The following is a 25802-nucleotide window of genomic DNA, read 5'->3' as shown; positions in this document are numbered from 1 at the left end:
AGGTGAACAAGCTAAACAATTAGGTATGTCTAAATGGAGAGTGTATCCAAGATCATATATAGGGTTGGCAGACAATGGGCCTATAAGTTTATGTGTATGATCTGAATTCCCAGGTGTACAGCAGAGCTGACAAGGGGCAAGGTTGTAGTCACTTCTTGGTCACAGCCAGCTACCCAGAGGGACCAAGTAGTTGAATCTGTGGGCTTGGGACCATAGTCACAGGGGACATCAAGCTCAACTGGCATAATAAACCACACAAAACAATGTTCTACCTCCTACTTTGGCGAGTAGCAACTGGGATCTTAAAAGCTTGCAAGCTGCCATCTAGATGCAACGATGGGTCTCTCCTCATCCAGAACAAAGAAGAATGAATGAAGAAAACCCAAAATTCATGGAAACAATTAGTCCCGGCGACTGGTACACCATCTGATCTGCAGCCTACACAACTATGAGACCAGAAGAACTAGATGGTGCCCGGCTACCACTGTCAACCACTTCGAAGGGGATCAATGTAGGAGATCCTGGATAGAAAGGGAAAATAATGTGGAACAAAACTCAAATTCATTTGGAGAAAGAGAAAGTGGGGGTACCAGGTTTGCTGGTCTGATAGAGCCTGGTGGAACCACTGAGACTATGGCCCCTAGCTGCCCTTCAGGTCTGGAATTGAACCCACACCTGTGGCTTCCAGCCAAACAAAATACAGGCATATGAGTTGAACATTTACCTGAGGTAGATACACTTCTTGGAGAGAAGAATCATGGGAGAAAGAAGGGCTGCTTATGCACAGGAAGACAGCTCAGGGGGCAGGAGTGCATGGAGGGATGGACACAGGGAAGAGGTAACTATTGGGAGGAAGTGAGAGGGGAGCTGTTGCATTGTGGTAAATTGTGGTCAATGTCATGAGACAAAGTGTATGTGAGCTGTTGTATGGAAAGTCAATTTGCTCTGTAAATTTTCACCCAAATCACAATGTTGTTGTTGTTGTTATTTGCCATCGAGTCGGCCCTGACTCATAGCGACCCCTCCTTGGGTTTCCAAGGCAGTATCACTACGGAGGTAGGAATGCCCAACCTTCCTTCCGAGGAGTGGCTAGTGGGTTTGAACCGCCAGCCTTCTGGTTAGCAGTCAAGTGCCTTAGGCACTATGCTACCAGAGCAAATCACAATAAATAATAATAATAATAAAGACTGGATTTATCATGCTGCGATGTTCTGGTTGCCTGGTGATGCTCTGACAGAAATATACCACAAACAGGATAGCTTCAACAAACAGTAGTTTATTCTCTTAACAGTTTTAGAGGCTAGAAGTTCGAGTTCAAAGTGCCAGGCTCTAGAGGCTGGGTAAAAGCCCCTTGACCTTGGGCTTCAGCTCTGCTGCTTGCTCCCGGCCTACTTAACCTAGAGGCTTTTCTTCACTCAGGCAGCTGCTGGCTGCTGAGGCTGACAAACTCAAGGTAGACAAGTGAAAAGGCAAAGTCCCAATATTACCGAACAACATGCCAGACCACTAATTCAAATCCATTAAAAACCCCAAAATTGGCAGGGCAACATGGCAGGCTGCTGAACAACCACTTGGCTATATGCAGGGTTCAAGCGTGCCATCAGCTGGAGACCTTCCTCAAAGCTGCTGCTTATATACTAGAAACAGACCGTATCTCTAATGCAGCTACTCGGCTTCTCCAGGAGATTCCACCATGGAACAGATTGCCAATCTCACCATGGGGAATAACTACATCCAGCTGCCCAGCCACTCAACCAGGCCCATCCAAGCTGACAACAACCTTAACTACCACTTGTGCTTAAAAAAAGTGTCTACTATAAAGTGGGCATTTAGCAAATGTTTTGTTTTCTTCTCCAAAACTATATAAGGCCTCTGGATTCTGTGAAAGTCATCTATCCTGCTTTTTCCAAAACCCTAAAGCTTCTGTCTTCTTTAAATATAATTCTCAAAACCAGGATCTGGTTTCTGGTTATGAAAACAGTTGTTGAATTTATGAAAGATTTCCCATCTTCTACCATTTATCTTCATCTGGCAAGTGTACTTAAGTCAAAAGGCCATGAAGATGCCAATCTTACCAACAAATTCCTTTCACTCCTTTATGTACCCAAAATGTTTATTTCATGTTTACTTAATCACTGCCAATTGAATATCTGTTCAATTTAAAATCCTACTTTCACTTCATCAAGCGTCATTTGGGAAGACTGCCATAAAGAAAGAAAATTGAGAGTATAACACAGTAATACAATGCAGAATCATATGTCCTAAGGATGTTCTAAACACTAATGCTTCAATCCAAAGTAATTTTTATCTAGTTATAATAGAATTGTGGAGTGCCTGCAAACTTGTTGCAAGTTCCCAAAATTCTAGGAGTTTCAGTACTATATACACTGAGTTCTGGCAACCGAGACAGAGAGGGAATACAGACACAAGATGATAACCTCCTTTTATTTTAAAGTCAGAAGCTCACATGGTACAAAAGCTCTATGCAGTCTTCCTTAGGTGTTTTAAATTATCTAGTTCAAAGAAGTAGTTTTAAAAGAAACAACATAAAGAAAAACAAAACAAAAAATCTTCACATACAATATTTTAAACACTGTCTTTGAGGTGCTACAAAGCCACCTTAAAAGTAAGATGGGTCTCATCAATAAGTAAACAAATCACTTTATTTCTTTAGGAAATAAACTCTCTTCATCTAAGAAAATTTCTACATCACAGACAACACTGCCCCGTAACAAATGCTGTCACAAGGTTTTAAGACATCTCAATAAAATCCTCCTAGTTCCTAAAATTTATCAGCAGGCAGCAGATTAATTTACAAACCCCATGGCATATTTCAAAATTATAATAAGATATCATCAAATATTACAAGAAAAATATTGTTTCACTTACCCTTAATCAAAGCCTTAGCATTTAATGTATGCTTCTAATTAAATTTGCTTTTTTGCTAGAGTCATATAAATTTCCATCAATTATAAAATTCTATCAATTGTTTCATTAATGCCTGAAAACCCTAAATATTAAAGCTACCATTTTTATTTCCCAACTTTTCCTGGCTCAATTTCCAAGAAAATATTTACTTACACATTATATAGAAAAGCAAAATAAAAAGAATATTCACATAGTACTGAAGAATGCCTATAAACATATTTTGTTCATTTTATATGCTCATGACTGAATTATTTTTTTTAATTTTTAAAAAGTATATTTTAGACAAATAACTGAGTATGCTTCTGAGAGAGGCAATTTGGCATAGAGATTAAAAGTATAGACTCTGAAATCCTATAGTTCTGTAACTGAGTGCAGGCTGTGCCATTTAATAGCTATAAGACCTAGTTCCTAATCTCTCAGTCTCCTTATCTACAAAATTACAGATAATAAAAGTACCTACACATCATGAAATTATAAAGAGAAAATAAAATAATGCCTGTAGAAAGGATAGCAGAGTGACAGACACATTTTAATGTTTGAAAAATATTAGTTATTATTACTATTTCTACTAAAGATAATAAATCTATGCTTTTATATATTATAACAGGAGAAAAGAATTTCATAAAACTCTGTATTCACATACAAAACAACATCCAAAAACCAAAGTAACTGCCATGGAGGTGATTCTTACTCATAGCAACCCCCAGTGGGTTTCCAATGCTATAAATCTGTAGGGAAACAGATTGCCTCATCTTTCTTCCACAGAGCAGCTGGTGGGTTCAAACCACTGACTTTTTGGTTAGCAGCCAATGCCTTAACAATTACACCACCAAAGCTCCTTATAAAATAACACAGTCGCTAAAATTGGATTAAGACATCATTATATTATGCTATGGGGAGCTCTGTAGCATAGTGCCTAAGGCACCTGACTACTAACCAGAAGGCTAGCGGTTCAAACCCACCAGCCACTCCTCGGAAGGAAGCTTGGGCAATCTACTTCCATAGTGATTACCACCTCAGAAACCCAAGGAGGGGTCGCTATGAGTCGGGGCCAACTCAACAGCACATTACAACAACAACAACATATTATGATATTAGTTGCTGACTAGATCCTTAAATACATGGCACCTCAATATTCACCTACAATGAGGCTCTTGACCTAATTCAGAGTCTACTGAGAAATAAAAAGGCCACTTACTGTTCACTGCAACCCACTCATTTAGATCTTCCCCCTCAGGAAGCATGACAGCCATTCGGAGGTTGCCACTGCCAAGTGTAGCTTCTGCATGCTTTAAAAGCTCATATTGGTGAGAACCCTCTGGAATGTTCTTCTTTGGTTTAAAAGTTTTAGAAGAGCGACTACCACTATGAATAGAAAAGAAAAAAAGCATTTCAATATGTGAGGTATGACCTTTAACTGAGTCTACTATATTATCTTACTGAATAAAATAAAACAGAGGTGTTGCTAAATGTCCCATATAAACAGCAAATATACTTCCCACCCCCATCAGTATTAGACCTAAACTGTAACTTTATATCCCAGCAATACAATTGTAGTAGCTATGGTGTTCAGTACCTAAAACATCTACAAAACCTTCTCTAAATTCTCTGCTATAACTTCAAAGAGAAAAAATAATTTCTAGCAGTTTGTAAACTAATTCAGTTTCACATTATAACAGACTAATCTACAAAAATGAGTATTTCCAGGTTGATTTTTAGTTATTTTCTTTCATTTGCACACCAAAGTCTTTCATACAAGTAAATTTGCTACTTTCCTATAGGAAGCATAAAGATACAAAAAAAACATACATAAATCCTAGAGCAAGAAATAAGTTACATGTTCTTCCACACAATCACAGGAAGCACCATGAAACTTAATCCTGAATTCTCATTAAGCAGGTAAGTAGCTAGTCATTATTATGGTTGGTTTGCCCAAATTTCTGAGTGTTTTTACATATTTTAACCACACACACACAAACATTTTAATGGATCAATGAAACAAGTCTTTAAAATGGTTTTTTAAGAGTTTTTAAGAGATAATTCTTCTGTTGTGCTGGCATGTTCTAGTCAAACTGTATTATTGTATTATTATCTTTGTCACTCTTTCCAATACGCCCTTTCTTTTCTTCATATGAAAAGGAACAAGTGGGAAATGAAAAATTAGAAGAGGCTAGGTAAATGGGAGCTCTGGTGGCATAGTGCCTAAGGCATCTAACTGCTAACGAGAAGGCTAGCAGTTCAAACCCACCAGCTACTCCTCGGAAGGAAGGTTGGGCAATCTACTTCCATAAGACACAGCCTCAGAAACCCAAGGAGGGGTCGCTATGAGTTGAGATCGACTCAACAGCAGTGAGTTTGGTTTCTTTTTTCTTAGATGAATGAGAATTCTCCATAAACTGTAATGTCACTAAATTTTTATTATCAAACACATTCAGATATATGAATATATGAATATGACAGTGTATTTCCAAAAAGGTCATCTATTTGTTTTTTCAATTCTGTTAAAGTCTGATTTATGTATTTTGGGGCTCTTTCATTGGGTGTATAGATATTATTATGGTTATGTCCTCTTGTTCATTCGATCCTTTAATTATTATATAATGTCCCTCCTTGTCTCTTATGGTATTTTTTGCCTTAATTTTATCAGAAATTAATATTGCTACATCTGCTCTTTTTTCGGTTGCCATATGCTTGATATATCTTTTCCAACCTTTGATTTTTAGTCCATTTTTGTCTTTGTCTCTAAGGTGTGCTTCTGCAGACAGAATATTCATAGGTTATGTTTTCTTATCCAGTCTGCAACTCTCCGTCTCTTGAGTGGTGCATTTAATCCATTGGCTTTCAGTGTAGTTACTGACAAGTATGAATTTGCTGCTATAATTGTGTTATGTGTTTTTTTTTTCTGATATATACACTAAAGAAGTGAAAGCCAGGGCAAGAACAGATATACGAACATCCATACTCATTGCAGCACTATTCATAATAGCAAAGAGATGGAAACAACCTAAGTGTCCATCAACAGAAGAATGGATAACTAAACTATGGTACAAAAACACAGTGGAATACTATGCAACACTAAAGAATAATGAAGAATCCACAAAACACGGCATAACGTGGATGAATTTGGAGGACATTATGCTGAGTGGAATAAGTCAATCACAGAAGGACAAATATTTTATTAGTTCACTATTATAAAAAGTCAAGGAAAGGTTTATATATGGAAGGGAATTTCGTTTGTTGGTTACAAAGGGGCATTGCTAGACAGGTAGAGACAAACATTGATTTAAACAAATAATGGTAGAAATAACCCAAATGTTCATCAACAGATGAACAGATAAACAAAGCATGGTATATACAAACAATGCAGTATTATTCAACCATAAAAAAATAATTGTTACGATACATGCTACCACATAGATGAACCTTGAAAACATTATGGTAAGTGAAATAAGCCAAACACAAAAGGGCAAATGGTGTACGATTTTACATGTGTGAAGTATCTTGCTGCTGCTGTTAGGTGTTGTCGAGTTGTCTCTGACTCATAGCGACCCTATGCACAGCAGAACGAAACACTGCCTGGTCCCATGCTAGCTCCAAGATCCCTGCTATAGTTGAGCCCATCGCCGCAGCCAATGTGTCAAACCATCTCACTGAGGGCTTTCTCCTCCTTCATCAACCCTCCACCTTACCAAACATGACATCCTTTTCCAGGGAATGGTCCCTTCAGACAACATGACCAAAGTAGGTGAGATGAAGTCTGGTCATTCCTGCTTCCAAGGACCATTCTGGCTGTACTTCCTCCACCACAAATCTGTTAAATCTTTTAGCAGTCCATGGCACTTTCAGCATTCTTCTCCAGCACCACAACTCAAAAGCATCAACTTTTCTTCAGTCTTCCTTATTCATTGTCCAGCTCTCAAATGCATATGAGGCAACTGAAAATACCATGGCTTGGGTCAGTTGCACCTTAGTCCTCCTCAAGGAGACATCTTTGTTCTTCAGCACTTGAAAGAGATCCTTTGCAGCCAATTTGCCGAGTGCTATATGTCATCTGATGTCCTGACTGCTACCACCACTGGCATCAATTGTAGAACCAAGCAACGTGAAGTCTTTGACAACCTCAATCTTTTTTCCATTTATCGTGATGCTGCTTATAGGTCCAGTTGTGAGGATTTTTGTTTTCTTTATATTGACATGTAATCCATACTGCAGACTGTATTCTTCTATCTTCATCAGTAAGTGCTTCAAATCATCCTCACTTTGTTGTTGTTGTTATGTGTCGTCGAGTTGGACCTGACTCATAGCGAGGCCTCCTTGGGTTTCCAAGGCAGTATCACTACGGAAGGAGATTGCCCCATCTTCCTTCCAAGGAGTGGCTGGTGGGTTTGAACAGCCAGCCTTCTGGTTAGCAGTCAAGTGCCTTAGACGCTAATCCTCACTTTAAGCAAGCAAAATTGTGTCCTCAGCATATCGCAGGTTGTTAATGATTCTTCCTCCAATCCTGAAGCCATGTTTTTCTTCATATAATCCAGCTTCTCAGATTATCTTTCAGCATACAGACTGAATAAGTATGGTGAAAGGACACAACCCTGACACACTTCCTTTTTTATTTTACAACATGCAGTGTCCCCGTGTTCTGTTTGAATGACAGCCTCCTTGTCTATATACAGGTTCTTCATGAGTACAACTAAGTGTTCTGGAATTCCCATTCTTCTCAATGTTACCATAATTTGTTACAATCCACACAATCAAATGCTTTTGCATAGACAATAAAACATGAGTAAACATCTTTCTGGTGTTCTTTGCTTTGAGTCAAGATCCATCTGACATCAGCAATGATATCCTTCATTCCACGGCCTCTTCTGAATCCAGCCTGCATTTCTGGAAGTCCTCTGTCAATATACTGCTGCAACCGTTTTTTTAATTATCTTCAATAACATTTTATTTGCATGCGATATCAATGATACCGTCCAACAATTTCCACATTCTTTGGGATCACCTTTCTTTTGAATGGGTATAAATATGGATCTCTTCCAGTCAGCTAGCCAGGTAGCTGCCTTCCAAATCTCTTTGCATAGCTGAGTGAGTACCTCAAGGGCGGCATCTGTTTGTTGAAACATCTCAATGGGTATTCTGTCAATTCCTGGAGCCCTGTTCTTCGCCACTTCCTTCAGTGCACCTTTGACTTCTTCCTTCAAAACCACTGGTTCTTGATCATATGCCACCTCCTGAAACAGACGAAGATCAACCAAGTCTTTTTTGTACAGTGACTCTGTGTATTCCTTCCATCTTCTTTTGATGCTTACTGCATCATTCAATATTTTGCCCAAAGAATCTTTCAATATTGCAAATCAAGGCGTAAATTTTTTTCCTTAATTCTTTCAGCTTGAGAAATACATAGCATGTTCTTCCCTTTTGGTTTTCTAACTCCCTATCTTTGCACATTTCATTATGATAATCGGCTTTGTCTGCTTGAGCTGCTCTTTGATATCTTCTGCTCAGTTCTTTTATCTTGTCATTTTTTCCATCTGCTTTAGCTACTCTCCACTCAAGGGCAAGTTTCAGAGTCTCTTCTGGCATCCATTTTGGTCTTTTCTTCCTTTCTCAACTTTTTAATGACCTCTTGCTTTCTTTATAGATGATGTTCTTGGTATCATCCCATAATTCTTCAGGTTCTCGGTCACTGGTGTTCAATGCATCAATCTATTCTTTAGATGGTCACTAAATTCAGGGATTTAGTCAGGGTCATATTTTGGCTCTCATGGACTTGTTTTAGTTGTCTTCAACTTCAAGTTGAACTTGCATATGAGTAGTTGATGGTCTGTTGCACAATCAGCTCCTGGCCTTGTTTTGGCTGAAGGTATTGAGCTTATCCACAGATGTAGTCAATCTGATTCCTGTGTACTACATCTGGCGAAGTCCATGTGTATTAGCCACCATTTGTGTTGTTGAAAAAAGGTATTTGCAATGAATAAGTTGTTGGTCTTGCAAAATTCTATCATGCAATCTCCAGTGTTATTTCTGTCATCAAGGCCAAATTTTCCATCTACCAGTGATTCTTCTTTGTTTCCAACTTTTGCATTCCAGTCACCAGTGATAAGGAACACATCTTGACCGCACGTTTGGTCAATTTCAGACTTCTTCAATTTCTTCATCTTTGGCTTTGGTGGTTGGTGCATAAATTTGAATAACAGTAGTAATAACAGGTCTTCCTTGTAGGTGTATGGATATTATCCTATCAGTGACAGCATTGTACTTAGGACAGATCTTGAAACATCCTTTGTAATGATGAATACCATGCCATTCCTCTTCAAATTGTCATTCCCAGCATAGTAGATCATATGGTCGTCTGATTCAAAATGGCTAAAACTGGTCCATTTCAGCTCACTAATGCCTAGTAGGATATCAATCTTTATGTGTTTCATTTTATTTTTGACAACTTCCAATTTTCCTAGATTCATACTTCATACGTTCCATGTTCTGATTATTAATGGATGTTTGCAGCTATTTCTCCTCAATTTGAGTCATGCCACGTCAGCAAATGGAGGTCCCAAGAGCTTTACTTTATTCATATCATTAAGACCGGTTCTACTCTGAGGAGGCAGCTCTTTCCCAGTCATATTTTGAGTTCCTTCCGACCTAAGGGGCTTGTCTTCCTGCACTGTATCAGACAATGTTTCCAGGCTATTCATAAAGTTGCCTAGTGATGTATCAGACCGTGTTCCTCTGCTATTCATAAGGTCTTCCCTGGCCAATTCTTTGAGAAGTGGATGGCCTCTTCCTTCCTCCTAGTCTGTCACAGTCTGTAAGCTGCATTGAAACCTGTGCACCATGTGCAACCCTGCTGGCGTTTGAAACACAGGTGGCAGAACCTCAAGCGTCCCAGCAACATGCAAGCCACCCAGGAGGACAAACTGACAGAAAAGTCTGTCTCCCTTAGCTGTTCAAAACTTCTCTGCCCTCCCCGTACCTGGATCCTGAAGCTCTGTTTCTCCCCCAGCTTTCCCCCTGTTGTTGTTGTTGTTATGTGCCGCTGAGTCAGCCCCAACTCATAGCGACCCCTCCTTGGGTTTCCAGTCACTATGGAAGTAGATTGCCCCATCTTCCTTCCGAAGAGTGGCTGGTGGGTTTGAACCACCAGCCTTCTGGTTAGCAGTCAAGTGCCTTAGGCACTATGCTACCAGAGCTCCTGGCTTTTCCCCTACTTCCTGCCAATTGGGGTGGGGCCTGAAATAGCTAAAGTAGGCAAATTCAGAAAGATCAGAAGTTACCAGGAGCTGAGGGGAGAGGTGTCTCTGGGTGGCAAAAAAGGTTAATTGCTAGGCTACCTACCCAAAGGTTAGCAGCTCAAACCTAGTCAAAGATGCCTCAAAAGAAAGGCCTGCCAATATGCTTCCAAAAGGCAACAGCCTGAGAACTATGGAGCACAGTCGTACTCTGCAATACTTGGGGTCATCATGTGTCATTATCAAATTGACAGCAACTGGTGGTTGGCTGTGTGGTAGTTAAGGTTGTATGTCAACTTGGCTGGGCCTGGTTGAGTGGCTGGGCAGCTGGATGTAGTTATTTCCCATGATGAGACTAGCAATCAATTCCATGGTGAATCTACTGGAGCAGCTGAGTAACTGCTTTAGCGGTGTGGTCTGCTTCCAGTATATAAGAAGCAGTTTTGAGGAAAGTCTCCAGCTTTTTGGCATGCTTGGAATCTGAATGTAGCCGAGTCTTCATTCAGCCGAGTCTTCACTCAGCAGCCTGCCATGCTCTACTGATCCTGGGACTCCTAATGGACTTGAATCAATGGCCATCCATGTGGATTGGTAATATTAGGAGTGTGCCATTTTATTTGTCGACCTTGGTCTTGTTAGACTCAGCAGCCAGTAGCAGCCTGAGTGAAGAGACACTTCTAGCTCCAGTGGGCCAGGAACAAGAGACAGAGCTGAAGTCCAAGGCCAAGGGGCTTTCACTCGGCCCCTAGAGCCTGGCACTTTGAACTCCAACTTGTAGCCTCCAAAACTGTAAGAGAAATTCCTGTTTGTTAAAGCCACTCATTTGTGGGCTGAAGACATGAACAGACACTTCACCAAAGAGGACATTTAGGTGGCCAACAAACACACGTAGAAATGTTCACTATCATTAGCTATTAGAGAGCTACAAATCAAAACATTAGCTATTATAGATATAGAAATCAAAACAATGAGATACCATCTTGCACTAATAGTTCAACAAGACAGAAAACAGCAAATGCTGACAAGGATGGGAGAAATTGGGATTCTGATACACTACTGGTAGGACTGTAAAATGATACAATCACTCTGGAAATCAGTACGGTGATTCCTTAAAAAGTTGGAATTAGAAATACCATTTGATTCAGCAATTCCATTACTAGGATCCTAAGGAAGTGAGAACCAGGTCAAGAACAGATATATGCACACCCATGTTCATCACAGCAGTATTTACAATAGCAAAAAATATGGAAACAACCTAAATGTCCATTAACAGAAGAATGGATAACTAAACTATGGTACATACACACAATGGAATATTATGGAACACTAAAGAATAATGTAGAATCTGGAAACAGCAAATAATGTGGATGAACTTGAAGGACATTATGCTGAGTGAAATAAGTCAATTACAGAAGGACAAATCATGTATTAGTTTACCATGGTAAAAAGTCAAGAAAAGGTTTATATATGGAAGGAAATTTGTTGGTTACCATGAGGAGGGGAGGAAACACTGCAAAAAAAAAATTAAATTAAAATAAAGCCACCCACTGGTGGTATCTTCCAGTCCGAGTGGCACTAGGTAACCAAAACAGTTGCAGAGACAGGTGAATGGTACAGAATTTCTTTTGGGGATAATGAAAAAGTTTTAGAAATAGACAGTGGTGATGAACACAACACATTGTGAATGTACTTAATGGGACTGAATTGTACACTTAAAAATGGTTAAAACGTTTTACAACAATAACAATAATGAAAAAACAAACAGATGTTCATACTAATTAGACATAACCATTTACCTCATTGGATTAGTTCTTTTGGATTAGGGGGTTTAGGCCACAGTCTTGTGGGACAATCCAGTCATTGGGCTTAATATAATTCTTAAAATTTATGTTCTACCTCCCAGTAGGGTGGAGTAGTGTCTAGGGTCTTAATAGCTTATAAGTGGCCATCTAAGATACAACTAATGATCTTTGTTATCTGGAATAAAAGAAAAGGAAGGAAACCCAAGAATCAGAGGAGGCACTGGACTACAGGACTAATATTCTACATTAACCACTGCCTCCTCCACCTTGAGTCCAGAACAACTAGATAGTGCCAATCTGATCAGGAGAATAGTAGAGAAATTCTGATGAAAAGGGAGAAAAATATGGAAGAGAACTTCAAATTCTTAAAGAATCCAGACTTGCTGGACCTATTAAGTCTGGAGGAGTCACCGAGACTAAGCCCCTATGATGCTCTTCAAATCTTGAAGAAATAATCCTCTGAAGTCACTTTTTTGTGTGTGTGTAATTTATTTATTTATTTATTTATTTATTTATTTATTTTTATTTGGGTGAAGATTTACAAAGCAAATTCACTTTCCATACAGCAGTTCACATATACTTTGTCTCATGTCATTGACCACAGTTTACCACAATGCAACAGCTCCCCTCCCACTTCCTCCCCATAGTTACCTCTTCCCAGTGTCCATCCCTCCATACTCTCCTGCCCCCTGAGCTGTCTCCCTGTGCATAAGCAGCCCTTCCTTCTCCCATGATTGTTCTCTCTAGGTCGTGTGTCTACTTGAGGTAAATGTTTAACTCACATGCCTGTACATTGTTTGGCTGGCAACCACAGGTGTGGGTTCAATTCCAGACCTGAAGGGCAGCTAGGGGCCATAGTCTCAGTGGTTCCACCAGGCTCTATTGGACCAGCAAACCTGGTCCTCACCCTGAAGTCACTTTTAAAGTAACAGTTTAGCCCAAAAAGTGAAAAATGTTACCCTTTAGTTATTACCTTACTTACAGAAAAAAATTATATAAAATCTAACCCTCAACCGCTATTTTAAAGCATAGATGACAAGGCTGGGGAGTAGGCAGTCTAAGTAAATGGAAAGGAAACAATTAGAACAGAAATAAGGAAAATGTTGACCCAATATGAAGAACTTAATCAGTATCACTGATCATTATGTCTAGAAACTGGAATGAGAGAGGGTATTGCTGTGCATATTTTTCACCAAGAGTAAACTTTTTTTTTGAGGTTAAAATAGCAAATTTTTTTTCATTGACTTGATGGCAATGGGTTTGGTTTTATACTTTACCATGAGTTTAAAAAAGAAACATAAAATAAGGATCCTGAGATAAACTACATGTCTAACCACTGGGGGGAAAAAAACACACCTGTTGCCACCAGGTCAATTAAACAAGTCATAGCAACCCTACAGGACAGAGTAGAATTGCCTCATGCAGTTTCCTTGGTTGTAAATCTTTACCAAAGCAAACTGCCACATCTTTCTCCTGTAGAGTAGCTGCTGGGTTTGAACTGCCCAGTGCTTAACCACTGCACCACCAGAGCTCCTTAGGTATCTACCAAAAAAACAAACTTACTGCCATAGAAGTTGGATCCAACTCATAGTGACCCCTCCTTGGGTTTCTGAGGTAGTATCACTACGGAAGCAGATTGCCCAATCTTCCTTCAGAGGAGCGGCTGGTGGGTTTGAACCCCTAGCCTTCTGGTTAGCAGTCAAATGCCTTAGGCACTACGCCACCAAAGCTCCCAGGTACCTACCAGTAGATCAAATATCCATTTCAAATGACAGCCATTTTCACTCTAATATACTATTGTTCTTTAAATACAGGTTTCTCTTCTTGGGTGCTAAGAACTCTGATAGCACAGTGGTTAAAGCATTTGCTACTAACCAAAAGATAAGTGGTAGAATCCACCAGTGTACCTGTAGGAGAAAGAGTAGGCAGTATACTTCTGTAAAGATTTACAGCCTTGGAAACCCTAGGGGGCAGTTCTACTCTGTCCTATAAGATTGCTATCAGTCAGCATCAACAACTTGATGGCAGTGGGTTTGAGCCTGGTTTTCTTGGGTACTTAGTTAGAGTGAACTAATGCTCTATCCCACCTCCCCACTGTAAGATATCTCTACTCAACAGTCAGAGGGATCATTTTTAAAATACAAATCAGATCATGTTATTCCTCTGCTTAAAACCAACCAAATGGCTTTAGAGTACACTCAGAGTAAATCCAAAAGTCAAATATTAGACACACATTAGGCTCTGAACCCACCCTAGTGTGGGAAACTTTTTTTCAGTTTAATCAGGTAATGTATGAAACACCAAATTCTCTTGTTGTTGTTGTTACTATGTGCCAGGTTGGACCCGACTCATAGCAACCCCTCCTTGAGTTGCCTAAGCAGTATCACTACGGAAGTAGACTGCCCCATCTTCCTTCCGAGGAGTGGCTGGTGGGTTTGAGCCGCCAGCCTCCAAATTCTCTTGTTGTTGTGTGTTATGTGCCGTCGAGTCGGCCCCGACTCATAGTGACCCCTCCTTGGGTTTCCGAGGCAGTATCACTACAGAAGAGGATTGCCCAACCTTCCTTCCGAGGAGTGGCTGGTGGGTTTGAACCGCCAGCCTTCTGGTTAGCAGTCAAGTGCTTTAGCCACTATGCTACCAAATTCTCTTAGGATCTCTAATACATAAACACTTAGAAAAGATGATTATGCCTACTGACCTTAAGACTTATTTTATTTTTTGCTTTTTCTTAACCCTTTGATATCAAACTTTAGCGTCAGAGAACATACTTCATGAACCTTTTTTACAAAATGATTTTTCTTTTTCTTTTTTTTTAAACTAATTTATGTATTATTTATTTAGTTCTCCTATGATGGAGCTCTGGTGGCATAGTGCCTAAGGCATTAGACTGCTAACCAGAAGGCTGGCGGTTCAAACCCACCAGCCACTCCTCGGACGGTTGGGCAATCTACTTCCAAAGTGATACCACCTCAGAAACCCAAGGAGGGGTCGCTATGAGTCGGATCTGACTCGACGACAGCAGTGTGTTTGGGTTTTTTTGTTTTATGATGGTATAGTACCTAAGGCATTTGACTGCTAACCAGAAGGCTGGTGGTTCAAATCCACCAGCCACTCCTTGGAAGGAAGAATAGGCAATCTACTTCTGTAGAGATAATGGCTCAAAAATCCAAGGAGGGGTCGCTATGAGTCTCATTCGACTCAGCAATGAGTTTGGTATTTTGTTTTAGTTTCTGACTAAATGTGGTGCTTATCTCCAGGCAGGATATAAGTTAAATTCACCCGCTTTAATTAGTCTACTAAAAAAAAAAAAAAACACTGCCGTCAAGTCGGAGCCAACTCATAACGACCCTTCCTTGGCTTTCCGAGGCATTATCTCTACAGAAGTAGATTGCCCAATCTTCCTTCCCAGGAGTGACTGGTGGGTTTGAACCTCCAGTCTTCTGGTTAGCAGTCAAATGCCTTCGGCACTACGACACCAGGGCTCCTAATTAGTCTACTGCTCATGTCAATTCAGCAACTAAGAATATGACCAGTAGCTCTGAAAAGGGCTGGCAGAGTGTATGAGAACTGCAAAGGTAGTAGTTGGGTAGTGCAAATGGTTAATGTACTCAGCTACTAACAGAAAGACTAGTGACTCACATCTGAAAAATCACCCTTTGAAAACCCTATTGAGCACGATTCTACTGTCTGACATGCATGGGGTCACCATGAATTGAAACTGACTCAATGGCACGTGGTCTGTTTTTTTGGTGGCTGCACTCAGGGGAGTCTGGGCCTCACCTGCTACATAATCCCCCAAACCATCTATTAATTGAATCACTCTGCCCTGAACTTTCGATCCTCCGAAAGTTTTCCTGCCCAGTGCCTCTCCCACAGTTGGTCTTCAGACGAGCTAAGTAAATTCACCTCATAAGGCCTTACACTTCAGTGGTGGGTAGGAAAAAGGATTTTGTGAAGGCCAGCTTTAACACTAACCAGCTGGCTATGTTATCTTGAGCAAACTACCTAACTTTCCAGAGCCTATTTTTCTTCAACAATCAAAGCCTAATAAAAATCATAAAACAATTGCAAGATGAGGAACTATGTGTGAAAAAGCTTTTAAAATATTTGTTGTACAAATGTTAGCTTTTTTCCTGAACCAGAATGACTCAAAGTAAAGAAAGAAAAGGTAATGCACTACCCAAGTCTGGATTCATTACTGAGACTGGATAAGGAGAAACAGAACTATACTTTCAAATTAAATACTTTTACACATAAACTTGAAAAGAATTTTTTTTAATTTTTATTTTCTGCTCATTCCCTAATCCCACCTCCAGTTTCAGGTGATCTCAGAACACTTTCAGAAGCTAGACTAGAAATCAAGAAAACAAGGCCTATTTCTCATTTTCTTATTTTCTTCTCGTGTTACTTAAGAAACCACAAATTATAAACAGCCTTCAACTATTTTATTTTGTTTTTACAAGTCTGGAAAATAACTTGTAACTAATGGTATTATTCAGAGATGAGATAATGTTTATAAAACCATTTTCCCTGACCACCACTCTCTCTGTTCACCATTTCATGGACATTCATACCTTCAAACATGCCATCCTTTGCACCTGACCCTTCTGCTTCATTCAGATAGAATACCCTAACCCTCGATACTCTTTATGAAAAACTGTATTCAGCTTTTTCTTCAGCTATCACCTGAAACTTCTCCTACAGGTATCTACCCTATCCTGGAAAAAAAAAAAACTCACTGTCATCAAGTCGGATCTGACTCATAAAGACCCCTCTTTGGGTTTCCGAGGCAGTATCACTACGGAAGTAGATTGCCCAACGTTCCTTCCGAGGAGTGGCTGGTGTGTTTGAACCACCATCTTCTGGTTAGCAGTCAAATGCCTTATGCACTGCACTACCAGAGCTCCTCCTATCCTGGAAGGGGTGGTAAAATTAATGATACTGCTCCTCATTCCCAGGTAAAAAGACCAACTGATTTATGTCAGTCCTTAGGTTCAAAACCATAAACACAAAAACATATACACACAAGTCCTCATCAATAAGTACAAGTGTGTACAGTAACAATTTATGGCCAAATGCAAGAATCTCACACAGCATTTTAAGACATGATGCAAATGTTCAAAAACATACAAAGAAGAAAGTATGCTGCTCTCCCCCCACCTCCCTCTGAAGAAAGAAATCACTGTTTTAAATTTAACTAATGTTTTAATTGTGAAAATGTAATGTCCCATTTGTAAAATGATGATTACAAGTAATTCTTCATTTTAGTGGTCTTATCTAGGTAGTACATGAGGCAATTAGGTATGTCTAGTATAGAGTCTACATCCATAGACATATAAGAATGCTTGTGCCTGTTTTTGTTTGCTTTACACAATGGTGATGTACTGTAGTACACTACATAGTTTTTTTTTTACTTTTTTATTATGTCGAGGAGACTACTGGATAGAGGGGAGCTCTGGAGCATAGTGCCTAAGGCACTTGACTGCTAACCAGAAGGCTCGTAGTTCAAACCCACCAGCCACTCCCCGGAAGGAAGATGGGGTAATCTACTTCCATAGTGATATTGCCTCAGAAATCCAAGGCGGGGTCGCTATGAGTCAGGTCTGACTCCACGGCACACAGCAGCAACAACAACTGGATAGAGTACAAGTAGATCTACCTTATTCTTTTTAAAGATTACATGGTATTTCCTTGGTATAGATATAACACAATACATTTGAATCAGTCCCTTACTGATAAACATTTAGGTTGTTTCCAGTCTCTTGCACTAATTATCTGCAGTAGTTCTACTTATACATATGCCTTTAAACACATAAGCATATAAGGAGGATACATTCCTAAAGTCAAATTGGTGTACTAAAGGACACGTGCATTTTTAATTTTATGAATTGCCTATTTTTGTTTTCTCCAAGTAAGTTTTACCCTGTCACAATTCTATTAACAATGTATGAGAGGAACTACACACTTTTAGGTCTTAAAGAACAAGGATTAGATTGCCAATTTATCTTATATAGTTCCCAACCTAGCATCATAATTATGTGAGAATTTAGAGCTTTCTGATTAGAATGTGAATTTCAAGAAGTGTTGTATTGATAATTCACAGCGTTACTCTGAGGCCTTATCTTTCCTAATAAACATCAAGATTCAGCTTTGTCTTACAATCCTCTTATACTCATATTTGACGGTAAATCATTATTTAGAGCAAGACAGAATGGTCTATCTAGTAAATAATTGAGTCCTAAGGGAAGGCACCAAACACACACACTCAATAATTCAAAAACCAAACTCACTGCCATTGAGTCAATTCGATGCATAGCGACCCCTCCTTGGGTTTCTGAGGTGGTATTTCTACGGAAGTAGGTTGCCCAATCTTCCTTCCCAGGAGTGGCTGGTGGGTTTGAACTGCCAGCCTTCTGGTTAGCAGTTAAATGCCTTAGGCACTACCCCACCAGAACTCACACTTTATAAATAGTCTCCCAATTTAATCTACCTTTTGTAAATTTCAAGAGCATCATTTCTTCCCTTTTTAAGACCCTAAAAGATAAGTCCTATAGTGACACACAGGTTAAATCTCACAAGCCAACTGTCTCAACTTTGTTATCACTTTTTTTTTTTAATTTTTACCCCTTTATTATTCAACTCAAGAAGGCTTTGGCACAGTGGTTAAAGTGGTTGGTTACTAAATGAAAGGTTAGCAGTTTGAATCCACCTGCATCTACTCTGAAAGAGGAAGATGTGGCTGTCTGCTTCTGTAAAGATTTACAGCTGTAGAAAGCCTATGTTGTTGTTGTTATGTGCCGTCGAGTCGGCCCCGACTCATAGCGACCCCTCCTTGGGTTTCCGAGGCAGTATCACTACGGAAGTAGGATTGCCCAACCTTCCTTCCGAGGAGTGGCTGGTGGGTTTGAACCGCCAGCCGTCTGGTTAGCAGGCAAGTGACTATAGAGCAGTTATAATCTGTCCTATAGGGTCACTAGGGATAGGAATCAACTTGACAGTCATGAGTACTGTTCAACTCAATTATCAACAATCATTCTTATTCAAAATATAAATTACAGATCCTTCTTAAATTATTTAATCTTAACAGTTTTACCATTTTTAATAAAAATAAAATAAAAACAAGTTCATAGAAATCCCAAGTTTTGAAAAAATAACTGGCCAAGAAAAGTGGTCTTTTCTTAGAATTCTCCATAATATGAAACAGATGACATTTCTCTAGTCTACTCTACAGGCATATGAGAGAAACAGCGGTTTGGGTTTTTTTTGTTTTTGTTTTTGTTTGTGAAATGCTGTAAGCTGCCAACAGCTCTAAGCTAGAATGTCTCAAGAACTTGATAGCTCTATTTTATTAAAAAAAAAAAAGGGGGAGGTAAAAACAATGACAATAATTACTATGATTAAATAAATAAGCATACTACTAAAATAAATTTGGGATCAAGAAGAGGAGCATCTAATTACCACAGTTTTGCAGCCATATTCAAAAAATTTTATTGAGAACCTATACTACAAGGATACAGGAGTTTTGGCCCTCATATAGTTTATACATACTCATGAAAAGAAATGACGAACAAAACACCCTCTCAGGATTCTTGTTGTAGTTAGGTCCCATTGAGTCATCTCTGACTCATAGCAACCCTATGCACAGCAGAACGAAACAGTGCCTGGTCCTGTGCCAGCCTCACGATCTTTGCTATAACTGAGCCCATCATTGCAGCCACTGTGTCTATCCATCTCATTGAGGGCCTTCCTCTTCTTCGTTGACCCTCCACTTTACTAAGCATGATATCCTTCACCAGGGAATGGTTTCTTCTGAAAACATGACCAAAGTAGGTAAGATGAAGTCTGGCCATTCTCACTTCGAAGGACCATTCTGGCTGCAGTTCTTCCAGGACATTTGTTAGTCCTTTTAGCAGACCATGGTACTCTAAGCATTCTTCTCCAACATCACAACTCAAAAGCATCAACTCTTCTTCGGTCTTCCTTATACATTGTTCAGCTCTCACATGCATAAGAGGCAATTGAAAATACCATGGCTTGGCTTAGGTGCACCTTAGTCTTCAAGGAGACTTCCTCGCTCTTCATCACTTGAAAGAGGTCTTTTGCAGCAGATTTGCCAAATGTAATACATCTAATGTCTTGACCAATGTCTTCTTCCATTAGTGTTGACTGTAGAACCAAGTAATATGAAATCCTTGACAACTTCAATCTTTTCTCCATCCACCATGAAGCTGTTTATTGGACCAGTTGTAAGGATTTTTGTTTTCTTTATATTGAGGTGTAATCCATAGTGTAGACTGTAGTTTTTAACCTTCATCAGTAAGTGCTTCAAGTTATCCTCACTTTCAGCAAACAAAGTTGTGTCACCTGGGTATCACAGGTTGATAATGAGTCTTCCTCCAATCCTGATGCCATATTCTTTATATAATCCAGATTCTTGGATTATTTGCTCAGCATACAAGTTGAATAAGTTTGGTGGAAGAATACAACCTTGATGCACTCCCTTCTTGATTTTGAACCATGCAGTATCCCCTTTTTCTGTTTGAACGACAGCTTCCTGATCTATGTCTAGGTTCCTCATGAGTACAATCAAGTGTTCTGGAATTCCCATTCTTCTTAATGGTATCCACAATTTGTTATTGCAGTGTAGTAAATTACTTAGTGTGGCTTTTCTACCCATAAGTCTTTGTAAACTCCAAGATGGAATTTGCTATGAGCAACTGAGGAGCTCCTGATTGCTAAAGTTGTCCACCTGGGGTATTTCTCTTGGGAGTGGCACAAAACAATGTTCTGGGAGCTTCCCACTCTCTCTCAGTTCTGATGCAATGATTGGCTAGTTTGGCCACTCTGCTGGACTCAAAAGGAGGCCTCCTAGAGACAGAAGTCTCTCTCTCACTAACCTCTGGCTGAGGAAGACAGGTGCTCCTGAGAGACACATGCTGCTGAGAAAGAGACACAAGAGATACTAATTGCAGAGTAAGACACCGAGGGACACGCACTGGTGGAGGAGAAACTGTGAGAGATTTGGCTGAGAGACGGTGGGCTGGGAGAGAGACTGAGTGTTCTTTCTGAACTTGAATTGTAGCCTGGTGCTTCCCTAATAAACCCCATAATCTGTGAGTTCTATGTGGCCACTGCAGTGAATTATCGAACCCAGCAGAAAGGTGGTGGGTGCTTTGGAAGGAACAGTTGGTGAAAGGGCTAGAGGGAGGCAGCATGTCTGGCCTTGCAGGAATAGGCCTGGGGCTGCTGATGGTGATTCTGTCTTCTTCTTGTGGGATTAGAAGAGGTCAAAACATGTGGCCTCCTTGCCTTTTTTGCAGTTATGATCCACACAACCATATGCTTTTGCATAATAAAACATAAGTAAACATCTTTCTGGTATTCTTTGCTTTCAGCTTAAGATCCACCTGACATCACTAATGATATCCCTCATTCCACATCCTCTTCTGAATCCAGCTTGCATTTCTGGAAGCTCTCTGTCAATATACTGCTACAACCATTTTTGAATTATCTTCAGTAACATTTTACTTGCATGGGATATTAATGACATTGTTCAATAATTTCCACATTTTGTGGAATCACCTTTCTTTGGTATGGTTACAAATATGGATCTCTTCCAGTCAGTTGACCAGGTAGCTGTATTCCAAATCTTTTGTCATAATCAAGTGAGTGCCTCCAGCGCAGCATTCATTTGTTGAAGCACCTCAGTGGGTGTTCATCAATTCCTGAAAACTTGTTCTTCGCCAATTCCTGAAAACTTGTTCTTTGCCAATTCCTTCAATGCAACTTCAACTTCTTCCTTCACTACCATTGGTTCTTGATCTTATGCCACCTCCTGAAATGGATGAACATCAACCAATTCTTTTGGTACAGTGACTCTGTGTATTCCCTCCATCTTCATTTGATACTTCCTGCATCATTCAATATTTTGCCCATAGAATCTTTCAATATTGCAACTTGAGGCTTAAATTTTTTCCTCAGTTCTTTCAGTTTGAGAAATGCCGAACGTGTTCTTCTCTTTTGCTTTTCTAACTCCAGGTCTTTGCACATTTCATTACAGTAACTGTCTTTGTCTGCTTGAGCTGCTCTTTGAAATCTTCTGTTCAGCTCTTTTATGTTGTCATTTCTTCCATTTGCTTTAGCTACTCTCCATTCAAGTTTCAGAGTTTCTGACATCCATTTTTGTCTTTTCCTCCTTTCTTGTCTTTTTAATGATCTCTTGCTCTCTTCATGGATGAAGTTCTTAATGGCATCCCACAATTCCCCTCTGGTATTTAGTCACTGGGTGTTCAATGCATCAAATCTGTTCTTTAAATGGTCTCTAAATTCAAGAGGGATATTATCAAGGTCATGTTTTGGCTCTCATGGACTTGTTTTAATTGTCTTCCACTTCAACGTGAATGTTCATATGAGCAGTTGATGGTCTGTTCCACATCAGTTCCTGGCCTTGTTTTGGCTAAAGATATTGAACTTCTCCATCACCTCTTGCCACAGATGTAGTCAATCTGATTCTTGTGTATTTCATCTGGTGAAGTCCACATGTACAGTCGTCACTTAAGTTGCTGACAAAAGTTATTTGCAATGAATAAGTCATTGGTTTTACAAAATTCTGTCATGCAATCTCCAGTGTTACTTCTACCACCAAGGCCATATTTTCCAGCTACTGGTAACTCTTCTTTGTTTCCAATGTTTGCATTCCAGTGACCAGTATTAAGATAATCAACATATCTTAACTGCATGTTCCGTCAATTTCAGACTGCAGTTGGTAGAAATCTTCAATTTCCTCATCTTTGTTTCGGTATTTGCTGTATAAATCCTATCATCGACAGCACTGTACCTTAGGACAGATCTTGAAACAGTCTTTGTGACGATGAATGTCACACCATTCCTTTTCAATCTGTCATTCCTGGCACAGTAGATCATACGGTTGTCTGAGTCAAAATGGCCAAAACCAGTCCACTTCAGCTCACTAATGCCTAGGCTATCTTTATGCATTCCATTTCATTTTTGACAACTTCCAGTTTTCCTAGATTCATACTTTGTACATTCTGCATTCCAATTATTAATGAATGTTTGCATCTGTTTCTATTCATTTTGAGTTGTGCCACATCAAGCCAAAAGAAGTCCCAAAAGTTTTACTCTATCCATATCATTAAGGTCATCTGTACTGTGAGGAGTCAGCTATTCCCCAGTCAAATTTTGAGTGCCTTCTGACCTGATGAGCTCATGTTCCAGCACTATATTGGACAATGTCTAAGGGCTGTTTGTAAAGTTTTCCACTAACACATCAGACAGTATTTCACTGCTATTAATAAGGTTTTCACTGGCCAATTCTTTGAGCAGTGGATGGCCTCTTCCTTCTTCTGAGTGTGTCCTAACCCGGTAGCTCCGCTGAAACCTGTCCACCATGGGTAACCCTGCTGGCATTTTACATTACGGTGGTATAGCCTCCAGCCTCACAGCAGCACATAAGCCATCACAGGGCAACAAACTGACAGACAAATTTGTCTCCCTTAGTTGTTCCTAACCCCTCTGCACCTGACTACCTCGAGCAACAGCCTTAAAATAGGGCTGTCCACAAGCGAAAAACAGCTGCTGAGCCCCATCCCGCCTACCTTGGGCCCCGGCTTTAAAATAGAGCTGCCCCCGACAGTGTTTCTACCAGTGTCTTGGTATGTTCTGTAAGAATTCCCAACTATATACTAGAGCTCACAAGGGACAAGGTTGTAGTTGGATCTGTGGGCTTGGGACCACAGTCACAGGGGACACCAAGCTCAATTGGCATAACATATTACACAAAACACTGTTGCACCTCCTACTTTGGCAAACAGCGACTGGGATCTTAAAAGCTTGCAAGCAGCCATCTAGATGCAATGATGGGTCTCATCTTGTCCAGAGCAAAGAAGAATGAAGAAAACCAAATATTCATGGAAACAATTAGTCCTAGAGACTGGTACACCATTCAATCCTCAGTCTATATTACTATGAGACCAGAAGAACTAGATGGTCCCCAGCTACCACTGTCAACCACTCAGAGGGGGATCTATGTAGGAGATCCTAGATAGAGCTGGAGAACAATGTGGAACAAAACTCAAAATCATTGATGGGGGGTGGGGGGAAGACCAGGTTTGCTGGTCTGATAGAGCCTGATGTAACCACTGAGACTATCGCCCCTAGCTGCCATTCAGGTTGGGAGTTGAACCCACTCCTGTGGCTTCCAGCCAAACAAAAGACAGGCATATGAGCTGAACATTTACACTAGGTAGATACACTCCTTGGAGAAAACAATCATGGGAGAATAGAAGGGCTATGTATACACAGGGAGATAGCTCAGGGGCAGGAGTGCGTGGAGGGAAGGACACAGGGAAGAGGTAACTAGGGGAGGAAGTAGGAGGGGAGCTGTTGCATTATGGTAAATTATAGTCAATGTCATGAGACAAAGTGTATGTGAACTGCTGTATGGAGGGTGAATTTGCTCTGGAAACTTTTGCTCAAATTACAATTAAAAAAAAAAAAAATAGAGCTGCCCCTAAGCAAAAAGCAGTCTCGAGCCCCAGGCCCACCTGTCTCAGGCCCTGGCATTAATACAGAGCCACACCCAAGCAAAAAGCAACCTCCAAGCCCCAGGCCCTCTCAGGAGTCATTATTTCTAACAAGAAAGTTAACATCTCTATAGTAACACACCAAAAGTGACTCCACTGGGACTACCTCCCCAACTGCCTATGGGAATGGTAAACAGGGAGAGCTAACAAAGATATAAAACAAATGTTTTAATTGTGAAAATATAATGTCCCATTTATAAAATGATTATTACAAGTAACTTCATTTTAATGGTCTTATCTAGGCAGTACATGAGGCCCTCAAAAACCTAGTAATAAGTGAAATACGACTGTCTTCTGAGAGTTAAACTTTAAAATTATTATACGAGTTCTGGCAAGATCGCGGACTAGGCAGAAGGATTGTAAAGACCCTCTTCAACAAAGAAAAGGGAAACCAATTAACACAGACACAGAAGATAATCTTGGACCCCTAAGCCTTGAAGGGAAGGATACAGAATTGGACTAAACCCCAACTAACAGAAGAATTTGCGTGAAAGTACCAAAAAAAGGAGACATATGGAGCTGCGATCTGACAGCGAATTGAGTGACCCTGACAGCACAGGGGGCTCGGAGATTCCCGACTGGTGGCAGGACCTAACAAACTAAAAATCACCCTGCTAGCCAGCGACTGTACGGACTGTGCACGGTGGCTGGGGAACAAATGGAGAAAGTGAAGACAAAGGTGGGCTGAGCTGTGGACGTTTGCCAGTCCGGAGGACGCCGCCATTTTGTAGGTTTAAAAAGCAGCTTGACTATTTTGAATATTTAAAGAGACAGTGCTCTCGCAGAGTCCTGTGGTGGTAGGACTTAAGAATTAACCTAAAAATCACCCTGCTACTCAGGGACTGCATGGACTGTGCACGGTGGCTGGGGAACAAACGGAGAAGGTGAAGAGAAAGGTGGGTTGAGCTGTGGACTTTTGCCGGGCCGGAGAACGCCACCATTTTGAAGGTTTAAAAAGTGGCTTGATTATTTTGGATATTTAAAGAGGGAGTGCTCTGGCAGATTTCTGGAGCATAAGAACACGCTCTACTTTCCAGCAACCCCAAGGACACTCGGGGCCTGCAAGACTGAAAAGGTACGACATTCTTCTTGATACTACACCCTATACCCGCTTGGTGAATGGAGGTGTGGCCATCCCCACTCCCAACTACCTTCTGGGCCCACAGGAACTCCATCACAGTCGGTGTGCTCAGACGGGAACCTGGGTACCCAACACAGTCATCCATCGATTTTTTTTTTTTTTT

General features: G+C 40.3%; 1 protein-coding gene across 1 annotated transcript in view; it reads right to left on the bottom strand.

Annotated features, from left to right (window-relative positions):
- MOB1B (MOB kinase activator 1B) overlaps window positions 1-25802 on the bottom strand; it is an 81030-nt gene that overhangs the window by 41352 nt on the left and 13876 nt on the right. Inside the window, exon 2 of the mRNA XM_042781220.1 lies at window positions 4127-4293. Within this exon, the coding sequence (XP_042637154.1) occupies window positions 4127-4293 (167 nt within the window). The remainder of the gene's footprint in view (window positions 1-4126; window positions 4294-25802) is intronic.

The sequence above is a fragment of the Orycteropus afer genome, unplaced genomic scaffold, assembly GCF_000298275.1.
Source record: "Orycteropus afer afer isolate SDZICR_OR568_19922 unplaced genomic scaffold, OryAfe1.0 scaffold00098, whole genome shotgun sequence".
Classification (NCBI taxonomy): domain Eukaryota; kingdom Metazoa; phylum Chordata; class Mammalia; order Tubulidentata; family Orycteropodidae; genus Orycteropus; species Orycteropus afer.
Note: the sequence above shows the minus strand (reverse complement) of the source record. Positions and strands in the feature narration are given on the sequence as shown.